The 16466-nt window shown below is 37.2% G+C and overlaps 1 protein-coding gene and 1 pseudogene across 5 annotated transcripts in view; one reads left to right on the forward strand and one right to left on the reverse strand.

Annotated features, from left to right (window-relative positions):
* Positions 1-16466, reverse strand: part of DIP2C (disco interacting protein 2 homolog C) — a 500644-nt gene that overhangs the window by 222929 nt on the left and 261249 nt on the right. For 3 of the 5 annotated variants that reach the window (XM_077151685.1, XM_077151684.1, XM_077151688.1), the window contains exons 2-4: positions 15993-16064; positions 14108-14275; positions 5205-5315 (exon numbers count right to left, since the gene is read on the reverse strand). In XM_077151685.1, coding sequence (XP_077007800.1) covers positions 5205-5315; positions 14108-14275; positions 15993-16064 — 351 coding nt within the window. The remainder of the gene's footprint in view (positions 1-5204; positions 5316-14107; positions 14276-15992; positions 16065-16466) is intronic. The other 2 variants (XM_077151686.1, XM_077151687.1) reach the window with 1 other exon arrangement.
* On the forward strand, positions 12830-13239 carry LOC143675470 (ATP synthase F(0) complex subunit C2, mitochondrial pseudogene; annotated as a pseudogene).

Raw genomic sequence — 16466 nt, forward strand, 5'->3', positions numbered from 1 at the left:
GATAGTTTGTAAATTTATAATCAGTCCACTCACTAACTACTATAAAGTCATCCTTTGACATGCTGGGAAAAAAAATACACACACATATTTTATTAAATATTAATATTATTTTATATATTAATATTATTCACATTTATTTAATATTGATAATGTTGATTTATATATTAATATTATTCATATTTATTAAATATGAATAATATTAATTATTATTAAATATATATTTAAACATGGCATAGACTTGGGTTCAATTCCCAGCATCTTCCCATGGAAAAAAAAATTAGAATTGTTTTAAAGCTCTAATTTAGACATTATCAAATAAAGGTAATAAAGTGACTAATACAAAGAGTTTGACATATTCTAGATGCTTATTAAATGACTGTTCATTCATTTTCCAAATCAAATTTTTAAGTTCTAAAATAAATTTATTTAAAAGAGAGATACAGGCTATTATAAAGACTTGTAGAAAGAGTTCATTTCAATATAATGTTATGTATGGGTTTAGAAGTAAAATGGAAAATACAGCCAGGAGAGATTAAATTTGAGACTATATGGCTGATTAGACTGATTGTTAATTAGGCCAACTTTCTAAGAGATAATAGAATTACTTCTTGCCTAATATTATTTGGTCACTGATGTAACCAAAGTAAAAACACTAAACCAAACTGCAAGTTTAGTGGTGAAAGAATTTTAGAAAACCAAGTCTCCCAAGGAGCCACAAAACATGTTTTTTTTTTTAATGTCTTAACTCTTCCATGTTGGCTCAGAAAAAATTAGAAAATTCTGAAATGCATACACTGGCAACAGAATGTAAAAAGCTCATCAGAACTTACTCCTCAATTTTAAAACCACACATGGGCATATACTCTAAGAGAAAATAAACTATAGTATATCAGAAAATTAAATTAAGAAACTCATGACTAGATTCTTTTAACAGGAAATGGCACAGAATATAATGCTAAGTGAGAGTACCAAATCTCTAGGCTAGCTGTCATGATAGGAGAAGGGTGGGAGTGGGCATTGCTACAGTGTCAACAACACCAATTGAGATTTCATCAGCATAGGGAAAGATCCTATGGATATGCAAATAAATATGCAAATTTAGCAGCTCATTTAAAATGGTGAATAAGAATTTTTTTTTATTAAAATGGTATATATCAAATAACAGCATTTTCCATCGTATCTTATCTGTGACACTTCAAGGTTTATCAACATGATTTTTCATAGTAAACTCTAGCAAATAGCTGGGGCAAATTCCACCATTTCTAACCCACAAACCAGAAACAAATCTCTAAACGCATACAGTAGAACAGAATCAGAGACCATCATCTAGGTAGCGGGACAACTAGGACAAACAGGAGACCCCCTCGAATCCCACTCTCACATATCCTTATGATAACTCAGCCTAGATCCTATTGCTATTATCTCCTAAGTGGAGATCAAATCTCACTGGCACAGATTTATCTATCTTCAATATATATCATATTTTTCAGGCACTCTCTATCTTTCAGATTCCTCCAACAAAATTATAACTCCAGTCACAATCTACTTCTAATCCATACTTCACATTTCTACTGAATAACTGTCAAATCCTATATCTGTTCCCGTCACGCATGCCCTTGACTAAAAACTTCAAGTAGTACCCTATCATCTTCAGGATAAAATGAAGATTCCAGAACAGATGATACAAGATATTTTATAATTCAGCCCCTACTTAATTTCTTGCCCTTGTTCCAATGTGCAATACTTCCTCATCTTCCTTCCTTCCTTCTTCCAAGAATACTAACCAGGCTAAATTTTTCATGCTTGCCATACATGAATGAACAAAACAAAGATCCTTGCCTTAAGGTCCTTACAATCTTATAGGGCAAAGATGGATGGTTGGATGAATGGATACAGATAGATTAAATCTATAATATGTCAGGTGGTGATAACTAAAGTGGGGTCAGATCAAGCTAGGTAAGGGTAGGGATTGCATGTAGAGGTGTCGGGATGTATTAAAATTTGAATAAGGTAGCCAGAGAATGACTTATGAAAACAAAAACATTTGAGCAAAGACCCAAGATAGGTAAGGGAATAAGCAATGTGTGTACAGGAGGGGAGAAGACTCTAGGCAGAGGACCAGCCAGTGAAAAGGCCCCACACTTGGTATTCAAGAAATACCAAGGACCCAGTGAGGCTGCAGAGGAGTGAGCAAGAGGGAGAGTAATGGGAGACGAGATCCTGGAGGTAATGGGAAGGCAGACCCTGTAGGTTACCATAAGGACTCTGAACTTGACACTAGGTGAAATGGACCGCTACTGGGAAACTTAAGCAGAAGAGGATCATGACAGAATATTTTTAAAAGATAACTCTGACTGCTGTGTTAAAAGCCAACTCCATCAAGGTGAGGCAAGGCCAAAAATCTTATCACACTTGTCACCCTCTACTTATTCACTTGTCTGCCTCCTCAAAGAGTTCTCCTAGACTGAGAACTCTTTGAAGGGGTGACAGTGTCTGAGTTTTCTCTGTACCTGCCTGGAACAGAGTACATACTTCATCAAGCTTTTCCTAAGACAGCTGGGCTCCTAGGGCATTAGATGTCCAAATGGAGTTCCAAGAACCCGAGCTGACCACCTGAGGGGTCTGAGAAAACCTTGAATTTAGGCCTCAAGCCAAAGGAAGGTTAAAGGTGGCATGCCTCAGTGAAGCTGGGGCTGAAAGCTGACAATTCAGCCCACAGCGAAGAGCTGATTTCAACGACTGGGAAGGGCAACCAGGAAAGATATAAAAAATAGAGGGCATGAGACAGAGTGGTATGGACAGTGGGTCAGACAGAGCCTGGAGAGAAGCCCACGAGAAGGGAAACACAAGGACAGGCGCTTTTAAGAATGAGGCTGTGGCCTCACCCAAACAGAAGGACAATTCCAAGCTTATCTGGTATCCTAATTGGAGAAGAATAATAAATTGCAGCATTTGCTCCATAGCAGAGTGTTAATCTTACTCTGTATTTGGAGCTTTATTCCCTACCTCACCTAATGAAAAATGGATAGTGATTCTAAAGAAGGGCTTGAGGTGGTTGAAACAAATTGGAGTCCAGTGAAACAAACGGGAGTCCAGTTTCTTTTACAAAGGCCCATGTTTACAATGTTTCTTTTGAGCTAGTGAAAAAATAAATGCCTTTAAATTTCCCTCTAATTTTCTGTGTAGGCACCACTCCTGCCATCATTCTGCCCTCTAAGAATCAGGGCAATGCTGCATAGGTGAGTGGAGAACGTACCTGAGGTCGAGAAATCGCCATTTCCTATTATGTTAACCTCTCTTCCTTTCAAAAATATTAACTAAAAGGCTTTCAGTTACAAAGAAAAATAGGGCGGACCACAGTGGCTCAGCAGGCAGGAATGCCTGCCTGCGATGCCAGAGGACCCGGGTTCGATTCCCGGTGCCTGCCCATGTAAAAAAAGAAAAATAGTGACAGAACCAGAGCTTATCCTACCTATTTCCTAGAATAACTAGGAGGGTAAAACAGACCATATATGTCAAAGGGCCATATAAACCTAAGTGTTTTTCACTCCCTCCCCTGTACTTGGCATCATTAGGAAAGACATGCAATGCGGGGAAGAGACACTGCTGTGATTTAATTTCCATCTAAAGTTCATGTAATATACTCAACAGTTTGGTAAGAATTAGATAATAGGCCAGGTAAACTTAGATTTATTTAGTTATTGAAGAGCTACTCACCGTAAGATATTTAGCAATCACATAATCTCCCTAAACTTCAATTTTTCATCTATTAATGGAAATAAGAACAATTAAATAGCTTCAGTGAGAATTGAAGATGCTGCTGAAAGTAAATATGTGTCTATATGTCTGTGTGTATGTATACATATAAAAAACACTACACAGTATTACTCAAGAGAAGGTAGTTAACAGACAGATATGTAACCTAATAATTCAAAAGGGGCCTCTGAGATGTCTAAATGATTAATATGAACTCTTTGATAGGTGCTGGATGTTAAAACTCTGAAAATAATAGGGGGTAGATTTGGGAACAAAATACTTCTTTCATTCCAGCTCCATACATTTTCCAAGGCTCGTTTCATGCCCATTTATTTTCCTAGGCATCAAAGCCCTGTGATAGCTGCCAAAAGGGAAGAGAAACTTAAGTGAAATAGGGCTCCACTTTTTCTTACTTTCTCAAATCCACTTCTTCTTGCTTAGACAAATGATAATTCCTAATGCTGTACAAACTCTGTTTTTCCCCTTTCTCACTTTTAGAAAGGAAAGCAGAGCCAGGAAGTCAGACAGCCAGCTACTAAGGAGGATGTGGTGGGTGGTTTATCATGTAAGCCTTCTATTAATGGAAACATTCATCAAACGTGATACTGTGAGACTCTCACAGGATGTAGAGACCCGTCACTTACACAGCCAACCACTTGTGTGAACACGGTAAATTACTTAATCTCCCTGAGACTCAGTTTCCTCTTCTGCAACCTGGGATAATAAGACCTACTATACCTGTTTGTCATAAAAACTAAATGAGATAATGCCTCTAAAAAGTACTTTGCAAAATATACAGTGATATACAAACGTTTTAATTAAGGTCATCGTCATTAACCATTGACATGTACTCTAAACTGTCCTAGAAACAACAACAAAAAAAGATAATCTTCTTTTAAAAATTGTAATTAGGAAGCAGGAAAAAGCAATTTTAATCTAGTTGTTGGAAAAAATCTCTCAAAAGGTAGTTAAAATTATCACAGTGTAAGTTTTCTGTTGCTGAATAAATGGAAGAAATTTAAGCTGACCAGCCATAGGTGATGACTGCAATAAAACTAAATTACTAAGACAGCATTCTCGGTAGAAAACATCATGACACAAAAAAACCAGAAATAATAAACAGAAAATATATGTTGCATTAAGGATTTTGTTTCTTTTTTTGGCTCATGAGGTTATTTTTCAAATTATGAAATTCTAAGCAGCAGACACCACCACCACCTTTAAAAAGGTGACAAGTTATTTACTCAACTGCACTGTGTACCACAAAGGGTTTATTTTGTGTATAAGGTGGGATCACACAGCCAATATATATCATGCATAATTATTGAGAATGCAGTTATTGATTATAATCATGCCTCACACAGCAAGCTGGAACCATGCACTCATGAGCTCAGTTAATGAACCCTGAAGTTCTGTTACAGTCCTCACGCCCCTCCTGGGTGCCTCACCTGACCGATAGCGCTCATCTCGGGATCCCGAGGACCTCCGGCGGTGGTAGCGCGAAGAGGAGGAGGGAGTGACCGGAGTTCGACGTTCTTGAGGCAAAGCTTGATCGACCCCTGAATTTAAAACAAGAAAAGCAAAATGAGGGTGAGGATTTATTTGGTAGCTGGAGTTCATTTGTTTTGTGGAGTAAATCATTTGGTCAAATAAAACCCTGGATCACTATCTCCACAGCAAAGCTAGAACAGCATGTGAGACTAAGCATGAGGGATAGGGGGAAATAATCCTGGCCAGTGGAACCGCAGGAGGGAAGACAAGTGCTGCTAGGCTGGGAGAGGGGAAAGGGAAGTGCAGGGGAAACTATGCTGCCTGCGAGGAGCCCAACTGTTTAGAAATGCTGGGGTATGCTCCTTCACACCATAAAATCTATTACACTGTAGAAAGAGACACAAATTAAACCAAGAGTAAATGAAATCTTAAGAGCTGGGAAGAAAAATGGCGCCTAAGACATAGAATCTGGTTATAACCTTTTAATATAATATAGAAAAGATTATATAAATTCTTGAGAAAATTTAAAATTACATTCATTACATTAAAGTGAACTTTAAATCTTATATTTTAAAAATTCAGGGATCCAAGATTTAACATAAACTGTATCAATTTTGTTCCATCTAAATGTATCTGGAAACCTGCTCCATTTGAAGCTAAATAAGTGAACAAATTGTAGCTGGATATGGTTTTGATGAATTACTAAGATATTAATAAATAAAATTTCAAGGGTAATGGTAAAAAAGTTAACCCATCTTTAGAATTAGAGTGGCAAAGATGACCATATAGATAAAATTAAGTACTATGGGAAAGATTTAATCTTTATTGTTCAAAATAAAGAAATTCTTTTATGTTGAAAATTAATCATTAATTGCTGCTTCTTCAGAAAAGAACCAGCAGTACTTTATTGAGAGTAAATGAGGACATAATTTTTTTTTTGTATGCTGAATGACGGGGTCTACTTTATATATTATAAAAATTTTTCCATTATTCCCATTCTCTTTGTCCTTGCAAGTTTATACTTTATTTACTCTCATTTCAGTAGTTTTAGGAAGAAGTGGAGATAAATGTCATTTTCAAGTTGCTATTTTATTTGCAAATTTGCCAGGTTTAACTAATGGTCTGATTTTTTTTTTTTTTTTAAGTTTGGCTTTCAATCTCAATAATCTACCTAACTCAAATAGCTTCCTAGAATTACTTTGAACCATAACCTTTTCTTTGTTCCCTAATAGGTCATATTATTTTGGGGAAATGCACAATCATAATAATTATACACACCTATAATGCTATGTATAGTTGTAGGTTACTGATGGCTTGTTCAGGAACCTTAGAAAGCTAATTTTGCAGACAGATATTGCCAACATTTACTCTCATAGGGTGAAATGCAGAGTTTGCAAAACAAGTTTTAAAAAAGGAACAAATAGGGCAGGTGGCTCAGCAGGGAGAATTCTCACCTGCCATGGCGGAGACCCGGGTTCGATTCCCAGTGCCTGCCCATGGTAAATAATAAAATAAAGGAATAAATAAGACTGGGCAAAAGGAGAATTAGTTTCAACAGGTCAACAGCTATAGGACATTGAACAGAAACTAATATATGGGTGTACCTATTTCATTAATCTTTATCTGACCTCTCTCCAAATGAAATTTGAGATAGCTTAAAGAATTTAAAGATATGTTTCCAAAAAGAAAATCCCTCAGTTAAATATTCAACTCTAAACTAGAATTCAATTATTTATCATAGAAGGACCCATGAGCAACCAAAACTTCCATCATTATCCATCATGAAAGGAATTAGCAAAATGCTGCTGCTGGAATGGATGTCTTTGTGGGAACACTAATAATAGTAGTGAGCAAAACTCAATTCTAGCACTGTAGGGGGGTCTTACACTCATAATTATATTTACTGTAGAGAGCCAAGTAAAAACTAGCACTTAGGAAGCCACAGAAAAACCAGAGCTCAAGAGAATGTATGGTCAAAGATGGTCACTGCAAAGGTGAGAAATGTCTGGGGGAGAAATGGTAATCACCTAAAAACGAATATTCAAGAGTCAAGAGGACAAACAAATTAATTCTCCTCAAGCATAAAGATGACAAAGATCAAGTCTGAGTCCCTTCCTCCTGCAAATATTTATGAAGCACTTACGTGCCAGTCACCGCGCTAAGCGCTACCTCAGTTCTAGCTCCTAGGTTACTGGAGAGGCAAAGGGTCTTGCGCTCTGGAATCAGAAAGCTCAGGGATCAAATTCTGGATAGTGCTCATTAACTCTGTGACCTTGGGCTCATCTACCATCTTTAAGCAGAGATGGTAATAACAGCTAAAACTTTTATAGCACTGGTCTAAGCACTTTTTATTTATTATTGCATTTCATTTAGGAGCACTAAAACCAAATGAGGCGGATGCTATTGTTACTTCCATTTTACTGATGTGGAAACTAAGGCATGGAAGTGGGATTTGAACCCAGGCAATCTGCATCTCAAACTGAGCTCTTATGTCATATTTAGAATATTCCCTTGTAAATGTCCTTTGATATGAGTGCCTCTCCAAAATTGAGATAGGTGCCCCTCCCAAGTCCTCCCAGAATATATTGTTCTTTCAATTAAAGCTCAATGTATTCTAGATGCTTTATTTTCCAGCTCTCTAGACTGTGATTATTTGTTAAATCAACACAATCTAGCTGGTATTTCTGCGATCTTGTTACAAAGTTTTGTATTCATACAATAGTAATCTTACAAGGAAGCATGTTGACTTAAAATTTCAGGTTGTTGCTGAGGAAGGAAATGCAGGGCAAATAAAAGCAGTTGAAGGCATCTAATACACTAGATAAGATTCTCACTAGAGAATCAGACAAGTTAAAAGCCAAGATAAAACAATGTCTACCTTGTTATCTCCAGGGCCTAGCATGGTCCCTGGATCATGGAATATTTCTGAATGAGTGAATGAGCAGTATTTGGAAGGCTCACACAGATGGCTAGAATATTTCAATTTAAATACAGCAATTTGTACAGTAGTGAACCCCAGAGTAAACCATGAGCTATAGTTAAAAGTACCATCATAATATTCTTTCATGATCTGAAGCAGATAGACTACACGAATGCAAGGTGTTAATAACGGGAGGGAGGTAATACAGGAACCTCATTTTCTGCATGATTTTTCTGCAAGTCTACAGCTTCTCAAATAAATATAGATGACAGTTTCAGTGAGATTTTTATTTTTCCTCTAGAGATAGAGTGGGCCTATAAATAAAACTCCAAAATAGAGGAAGAAATTTAAGGAGAATAAAAGGAAAAAGAGGACAGGCACAGGGCAGGAATAAACTCACACTCTATTCTCCTCCACACATCTTTTCCTGACTTCCAAACTGCTACCTATTGCATTCCAGTTCTCCACGTCTTGTAACGTCTAAATCACCTTTGACACCTCTCCTTCCCGCAAGCCACAATTTATCCCCAAACTTAAAAAGTAATCATGGCTTAGTACTTGGCACTTTTAAGTCTGTACAAAAACAATTTCTGAATCCAGTCCCATTCTTTTCTAGCACCTAATTATACTTTTTGGTTCGCATAGCAGCACCATAGCAACACTTTGCCAGATAATAAACAGAACAATTGTACCTATGATAAGAAATTTACTACGCTTGCTTTACATTGCTTTGGATGAGAACACCACTATATAGAAAGACTGAAATTGCATGATAAGCATTTTTTAAATTTATTTTATTTATTAAATGTACCAACATACAAACACAAACATTCTTACCATATGATCATTCCATTCTATATATATAATCAGTAATTCACAGTATCATCACACAGTTGTATATTCATCATCACGATGATTTCTTAGAACATTTGCATCAATTCAGAAAAAGAAATAAAAAGAAACCAGAAAAAAATTCATACATACCATACCCCTTACCCCTCCCTTTCACTGATCACTAGCATTTCAATCTACTAAATTTATTTTAACATTTGTTCCCCCCATTATTTATTTATTTTTAATCCTTATGTTTTACTCATCTGTCCATAAGGTAGATAACATCTATCTACCAGCTACACTAACCAAGTACTTATTTTACTGTCATTATTTCTATCACATCTTTCATTAAGACAAATTATTGGCCATATATCAGAAAAAATGACCTTAATAACCATTTTCCTATCATAAAATTTAATTTGATTAAGGACTTTGAAATTTTAAAAAGCGTAAAATATCTGGACTTAGTTTGAAGAGCCTTACTATGTGTCTGTGCATTCACGCTTGAGTCCTCATGTCCTGCCAGCTGCTCTATTCTCACTTGATAAGACAACAAGTTCAGGAAACAATGACTCTATGTGGTCAGGACTGGGGCTTCAGGTTTCTGCATTTTTCTTATACCCTATAGATTTTCCACAAAAATTCATATAAGCCAGGACTAGAACAGACACTATCCTCACCTTTCAAGCATACACTCAATAATTCTATGTTCACCTCTGTTCAAATTCCAGAAATATTAAATGAAAGTGGGTTTCAGCTTTGTTCCCTTTTATCAGTGATACCATGTATAAGGAACCTGATTCATTAAATACCACTAAAGAATAACAGGAAATTTATATGATCAAACTGCCATCTGTGTTTGATATAGTAAAAATATTTTTAGGTACCTTACAACAGCAAACTGTGTATTACTAGTCAGACATGGCTTACCTAAGATACAGATAATTTAGCTTTTGCTGATGAAAGTTCATTTCCTGCAGCTATCCAATCAGGAAAGAATTCATGCTAAGTCACAGGCAACATCGATTTAAATACTACCATTCCTCTTATTCTGGGATTTAACCTTGCATCTTAGACCATATCTATCATCAACAAGTTGTATTTACAAAGCAAAATAGTAGATCTGACCTGCATGGTTCCTTCAGCTGACGAAAGCGGCCTGAGACAGACCTATGGGTCCGTAAAGCCCAGAGGTCAGCAGAGGGAAAGTGTACCATTCCATGTGTAGGGGAAACTGTGATACTTTGGTCACAACAGAAATGGGGGAAATTTTAACGTTCTTGTGGCAGAATGAAAATATGGACTAAATTGTGCAGTTGCCACCACAGAAGGCCAGCAGTTGTTAGAAGAATCAGGAAAAATCAATGACAGGTGTGCTAATCATCTTTCTTTTCTAAAGTGAACTGGATAAAACAGCATTTGACTCAGTTGTAGATCCTTCAATATAAGGAGGTTCGACATTTTGTATGAGATCAAAGCATGAAATTCACAAATGCTAGCCTTTGCAGAGATGTTTTACAGGTAACTTTCTCCCTCACAACTCTCAAAACAATAAAGAATCTGCGTCTAGATCTAAATAAATAAAGCTCTCTCCATATTTTCCACCTGAACTGGCCAAGATGAGACATTACAAGCAACAGAATTCACTATCTTTAGTTATCTCATTGAATACCACAATTATTAAACTGGTTTCTAAAAACTGAAATAGTAACAAAATAAAATTCCATTAATGGGATTGTGGTGAAGTTCAAAAATCATGTTACCCTTTCACATTTCAGATATGGAAATGGTGATTAGAACTTACTTCTTACCATTTGCCATCTAAGTTTATCCAACTCAGAAATCAAAACTGTGATCATAGATAAGAGGTACATGAAGCAGTATACAAGGTTTTTGTTTTTGTTCAAGGCAGTACAAAGATCTAAGCATTAAACAGAACAATTTGACATTTACCCTGAGCTAAACCAGTGAGTTTGAATGTTCTCTTGCTCATTCAGTGCACATGGATGGCGGTGAGTGATAAATCAGGAGGCAGGAGCAGCGAGTCACTGCCCCTGCTCTGTCTCACATACAAGTTATTAACTTGTCTGCATTTCAGCTTCCTGATCTGTATAATGAGTAAAGCAGTTCCTGCCTTGTTGACTCTATTCATTCATTCAACAAATACTTGCTGAATGCCCACTTACTACCTGCCAACACTGGGGATCCTCAGCTACTTATGTTCATCGTGGGTTGGGGTGAGGGTGGAATGGTTAACTATTAATTTATTAAATAGCAACCATTCAACAACAACTGGGGCGTTTCAAAAGTAGGATGTCATTAAGATGAGAACAAGAGAGACTGTTTTGACCTGAGAGATCACGGGAGAAATTCTTGTAGAAATAACATTTGAACTGAGCTTTAAAAGTAGGTATAGATGAGTAAGAGTACCTCAAACAAAGGGCAAAGAATGTGCAGAATTCCTGAGTAGGAAAGCAGCAAGGAAAACCTGAGAATCTCCAGCAGCAGGAAGAATTCAAGGAATTGTAAAAAACGCCAAGGCTGTTGGAAGGTTCAAATGGCCTAAGCATGCAATATGTGAAAGCCCTTTTCAAGTAGAAGGGATCTATGAACAAGTGTGGGGTCAATAATGTTCATAGCCAAAACAAAGCGTGGACTCATAAATTCACATTTAATCAAAAGAAAGCACTTTTCTAAGGGAAGGCTGCTTACTTTGATTTAACAGTCAGATTCATATGGAGCAGCAAGGAAAGGACAGACTTGCCAACTGGGAAACATTAGCCAAAGTCACCAAGATTTTCAAAACTAATCAGTTACAAGTAAATCCTTCTAACTGCCTTTTGAAGAAACACTGGAGAATACTAGATCTACTACAAATTGTTCAATACAAAGAAACATTTTATGGAAAACCATGTGAAAAAAAAAATCTTGTTAACAGACATGCTATGAGAAAGAAGGACTAAATCTGAGCTAGACAAATTTTACTTTTTATGGCAACATTAAAATTTTACTACTTTACATCACCATGACCTATATCATAAAAGTAGTAAAGACTCAATTATAAAAGTTGACACTACATTATTAAAATATCCCTGAAGAGAGAGAGACAATGGGTTTTATTTTCTAATTTTGAAAGCTTAATCAGATTTTAGAGATTAACGAAGGACAATTTTGAAAGAGATAAACTTAATAATCAAAAATCTGAAAGAGGGAAAATATCAAATGAATAATAAGTTCTCCTAAATAATATCTTCCCTTTGAGAAGTGATTTTCAAAATGTTCTACATTCTTTCAGATCTCTTCCTTTATTAACTATATGATTTTCATCTTTTCCTTTCTAGCTTCTGGCACACTTTAGAAGTATGAATAAATTAAGGTCCTCATCTAGATTTGAGTAAGTATTAACCATTGCTCTCATCAAAGAAAATATATCTGCCCGTTGGTGTCTGAATCACTACCCAACACTTCTGTAATGAAGTCATTTTGTCTAAAGAGCAATGAAAAGTGAGGAAGTGAAACTGCTTCCTGAATGCTCCTCCTGGGATGGAACTAATGTTTGGTTGCTCCAATTCAAGTTGTCAGTTTGTGCTGATTGCCTGTACAAGCAGTTCTAATCCACAATCATTTATCCCAAACAACATCTTAGAAATATTTTTACAATGTTTACTGCAGTAAGTCTTGATATCCCCTCTGATATATAAAAATCATGCTTACAAAGAAGTAATGTTCATCATGGGCACTTTCTTAAACTCCATTTAAGAAAGTGCCCATGGCCTCTCTCCTTCTCTGTACCAGGAGCAGTTCTCAGTCCCTGCATCCCCTGAAATCATGTACACCTGTACCAAATTCATCTCCTCTCCCTCCCTGGTCTGGAGCACCTCTCAGCCGCTGAGCTGACCACTCTCTGTAGTGTTGCTGAAAGACCTGAGACACTGACAGATGAGAGCCGCAGCAGCTTGGCAGACCCACGTTCCCTGACCTCACTTATCCCCAGTCACAGCCTCCAAACCAAACCCATTTCTAGAGTCACTGACACAGCAGCCAAGTCCACTGGGGCCAGGCCACCAGTCAGGGTAGCTGGCTCTGGGGCCGGGATTGAGACTCATCATTGGTTATGCTAGGAACACTTCTCTGAAGCAGCAACTCTTCTCCTCAACACTGTTCTAGGCTTTGCCCTCTCGGAGGTTATGAGGTTCTTTTGCCTGATGGTGGCCTTTCTCATCCTCTTAGTCATGTGAAGGAGCCATCTCCACTTGCCATAACTCTTTCTCCATGTCTCGTCTACCCTATATATTCCTTGTCCTATACCTCCCCAGGTAGCCTGGGGAAAGTGGTTGGCTCAGGGTTTGACAGATGGGAAGACAAATAAATACTGTACTAATAAGAAAAAAAAAGTGCACAGTAGGAGAGGAGGGACTGAAAAAGAAAACAAAATTGCCTTTCATAAACATCCTATACAAAAATAATTACTTCCAAAACTGGGCTAATCAAGAAAGCATTCTCTCTTTTAGAAAATCTGCTCTACTTACTGCTTCCTGGATACAAAGAATATATTCTATTATTAATTGGCTTGATTTTTCTTCTTCAAAAATCCATAATTTAGCTCTTTGGAGACAAGAATATTCTAACGCTCTAGATCTCAAATTTATTCCCTTTCAAAAGTCCGAGAAGGCCAACTTCTAATAGTTCATCCTCTATGTAGGTCTTTGATTACAGAACAAAGGTTAGCAGAAGACTCGTTCTAAGAAGAATTTTATCATTTGTCAAGCATTCTTCTTTCTCAAGTGTTTTGTAAGTGGTGCTCCAACTGCAAAAATAGGGTTGTAAAAACAGGATAATATATTTTAATAGAAAACTGGGATCCCAGTCACAAGGCTGAACATGATCCTGGGTTCTATGACAGATCTATAATTAATGAGCAATGTGACCCTGGGTGAGTCACATGCTCTCATCTGAAAAATGGGAGTGCTCAAAGATAGTCTTATAGGTCCCACCCCATGCGAGACCCTACTGCTTTGCACAGAATAAAGTTAGGTAGACTCCTGGTTTTCAAATATGTTTTCCTGGCATGTTTCTTTCCCTGTCTCTCAGTAAGGTAGAGCTCACCGAAACGAAAGTAAAACAGAGGCCGGTTTCCTGCGGTGCTGGCCACCCGTTCTCTGGCCGCTGCTTCTCGGATGTCGCACACCCCGATGTTGGCAGAGCGGAGCATTCTTCTTGTGGCTCCTTCACTGTGCTGCAGTCTACACCGAACCACGGCAGCTCCATTCGCTGCTGTAACAAGTTGAAAAAAAACTAATTAATTCAAACTTTAGTTTTTTTTAAATTTGTTACAGCGCTGAGCAGAGCTGCCGACCCCATGCAGAAGAGCACACATGACACCAAAGGAACCACACAATACGGACAGGGCCACCACCAGCGCCCAGCCAACATTGTGGTCAAGCACACTCTTGGCGAAGCTGCGGCTCGAGAACTATCTTCTGGGAAAGCGAGGAATCGCGTCTGTTTCACTTTTGTTTGGAAAGGCCCAGAAATTTAAATCCAACCATGTCAACAGTCTACACTTGCCCTGCTAGCCTTCTTCCAGGACATGGGGAGGTGCACCTGCAGAAATGAGCTCCGCAGGGGAGGGGGTGAGTGACATGACCTGCAGCAGCATGGTGATTCTGTTAGAAGAGACAAAGAAGGAAAAGGGGGTGGGGAGACCACTATCTAATTATCTGCCCCTGACAATTGCTCCTAAGGCCTTTTCACACCTGGGTTTGAGTCAAACCCAATTATTCTTCCTTCACTCTGACAAAATGTAGTTTCTTCCTTTCATAAACCAGACAACAGGAAAATCCAGCCCTTCAGCTATATAAGGCCTACGAGATTTGGTCCATCTCGATGTTAAATTTCGTAAACTCAATGAAAGAAATACAAAATCAAAACAGAAACTACAAACAGCAAAAATTCAACACACATATTTCCTGAAACATGAGTTCCATGAAACTCTCCTTACCTTGCTAACAGAATACGACTAGCTATGTCAAAGGCTTCAGAGGGTAGGAGATAACAGAACTGAGGTGGGGACGGGGTGTATGCACACATACAAGCACATACTTAAACCTTTTCTAGTAGAAGCATCTGTGAAGGGCTTTAAAAAGTTTGTTTCAACAGTGCTGTGAATATCAAATAATTCATATTGCACCTTTAAAATTATGCTACTCTCCTTTTTCCTTAAGGAAAAAAAAATTAATTCATTAGCTTTAAGTCATTACTACAGCCTAGCAAATTTTCAAGGTCAGCCTAGCAAATTTTCAAGGTCACCCTCAAACCTAACTGAGCTTACATCGAACTGAGGTGTTAGAACTCCAATCTAGCATCATTTTCTTTCTCCTGAAATTTATAAAACATAGCTCAAATGCAAAAGCCTGTGAACCACACACATGAAAACACTGGAATGAAAAAGACTTTTTACACTTTGGGGCAGAACAGATAAATGTGTTTTGCAACCATGTTTCAAAAAGACAACTAACTTTTACAATTCCATAATCGCAGGCAGGATACAATATCACTTTCTGGAGTTCTAGATTTGGCTCTCGTGATATCTGCAAAATCCTGAATTTAAACATAACCAAGAAGCAATAATTTTTAACTCACTAATCTAAAAAATCATGTTTAAATCACAATCATTCTCATATTTTTTTATGATTACTGCATTCCAAAAGTAATCAATGATATCACTCTCTATTTTTGGATGAAAAATCTATTAAATTTATTAGGCACCTTCATAGAAGAATAATGTGCCTTTCATATTGACAAAATAAACATATAATCATACAAAGAAATTACATATGGCTAGGTTGCACATAAAATGCATGATCTCCATGCAGATTAGAGATTAAAAATGTATTTGTTCTCAGTTACATGTTTTCCATTTGCCTCCTGTATGTTGCAGTTCATTCTTAAAATTAGACAATTTATATAACACTAATCAAGTTTTACATACTTGGAGGTTGTGGTAGGTAGGCTCCAATTAATTTTGACCTCTTCTTTTCATATCCTTTCTGTGTGATGTCCCCTGTAAGGAAAGGAAAGAAAAATTAAGAATTATTTGAATGGATAAAGTTGATCATTCACAAAGTCTTGTAAGAAATACTGTTATAAAGGATTGCATTTTCTGTTTGCTTATAATTAAAATTGGAAAAGAAAGCTATGTACTTTCTTTCACCTTGAGTTTTTCCCCCTTTATTCAAAACCCCCAAATTTTAAATTACATAAAAATCATCTGCTGAACACAAGCTTGTCCCTGGCCCCTCCTTGCTTAGTCTCATCCCAGATACAGTCCAGAATTAGATGCCTTCAATCTTAGTCACATCTGCTGTCACAGGAAGCTTTTCCAGTCTGCACTGTGCTTTCATTAACTTAATCAACAATGGATTATACAGAATGCTCAGTAGCTGGCCAACTCCATTACTGATTA

The sequence above is a fragment of the Tamandua tetradactyla genome, chromosome 1 (assembly GCF_023851605.1).
Source record: "Tamandua tetradactyla isolate mTamTet1 chromosome 1, mTamTet1.pri, whole genome shotgun sequence".
NCBI lineage: Eukaryota > Metazoa > Chordata > Mammalia > Pilosa > Myrmecophagidae > Tamandua > Tamandua tetradactyla.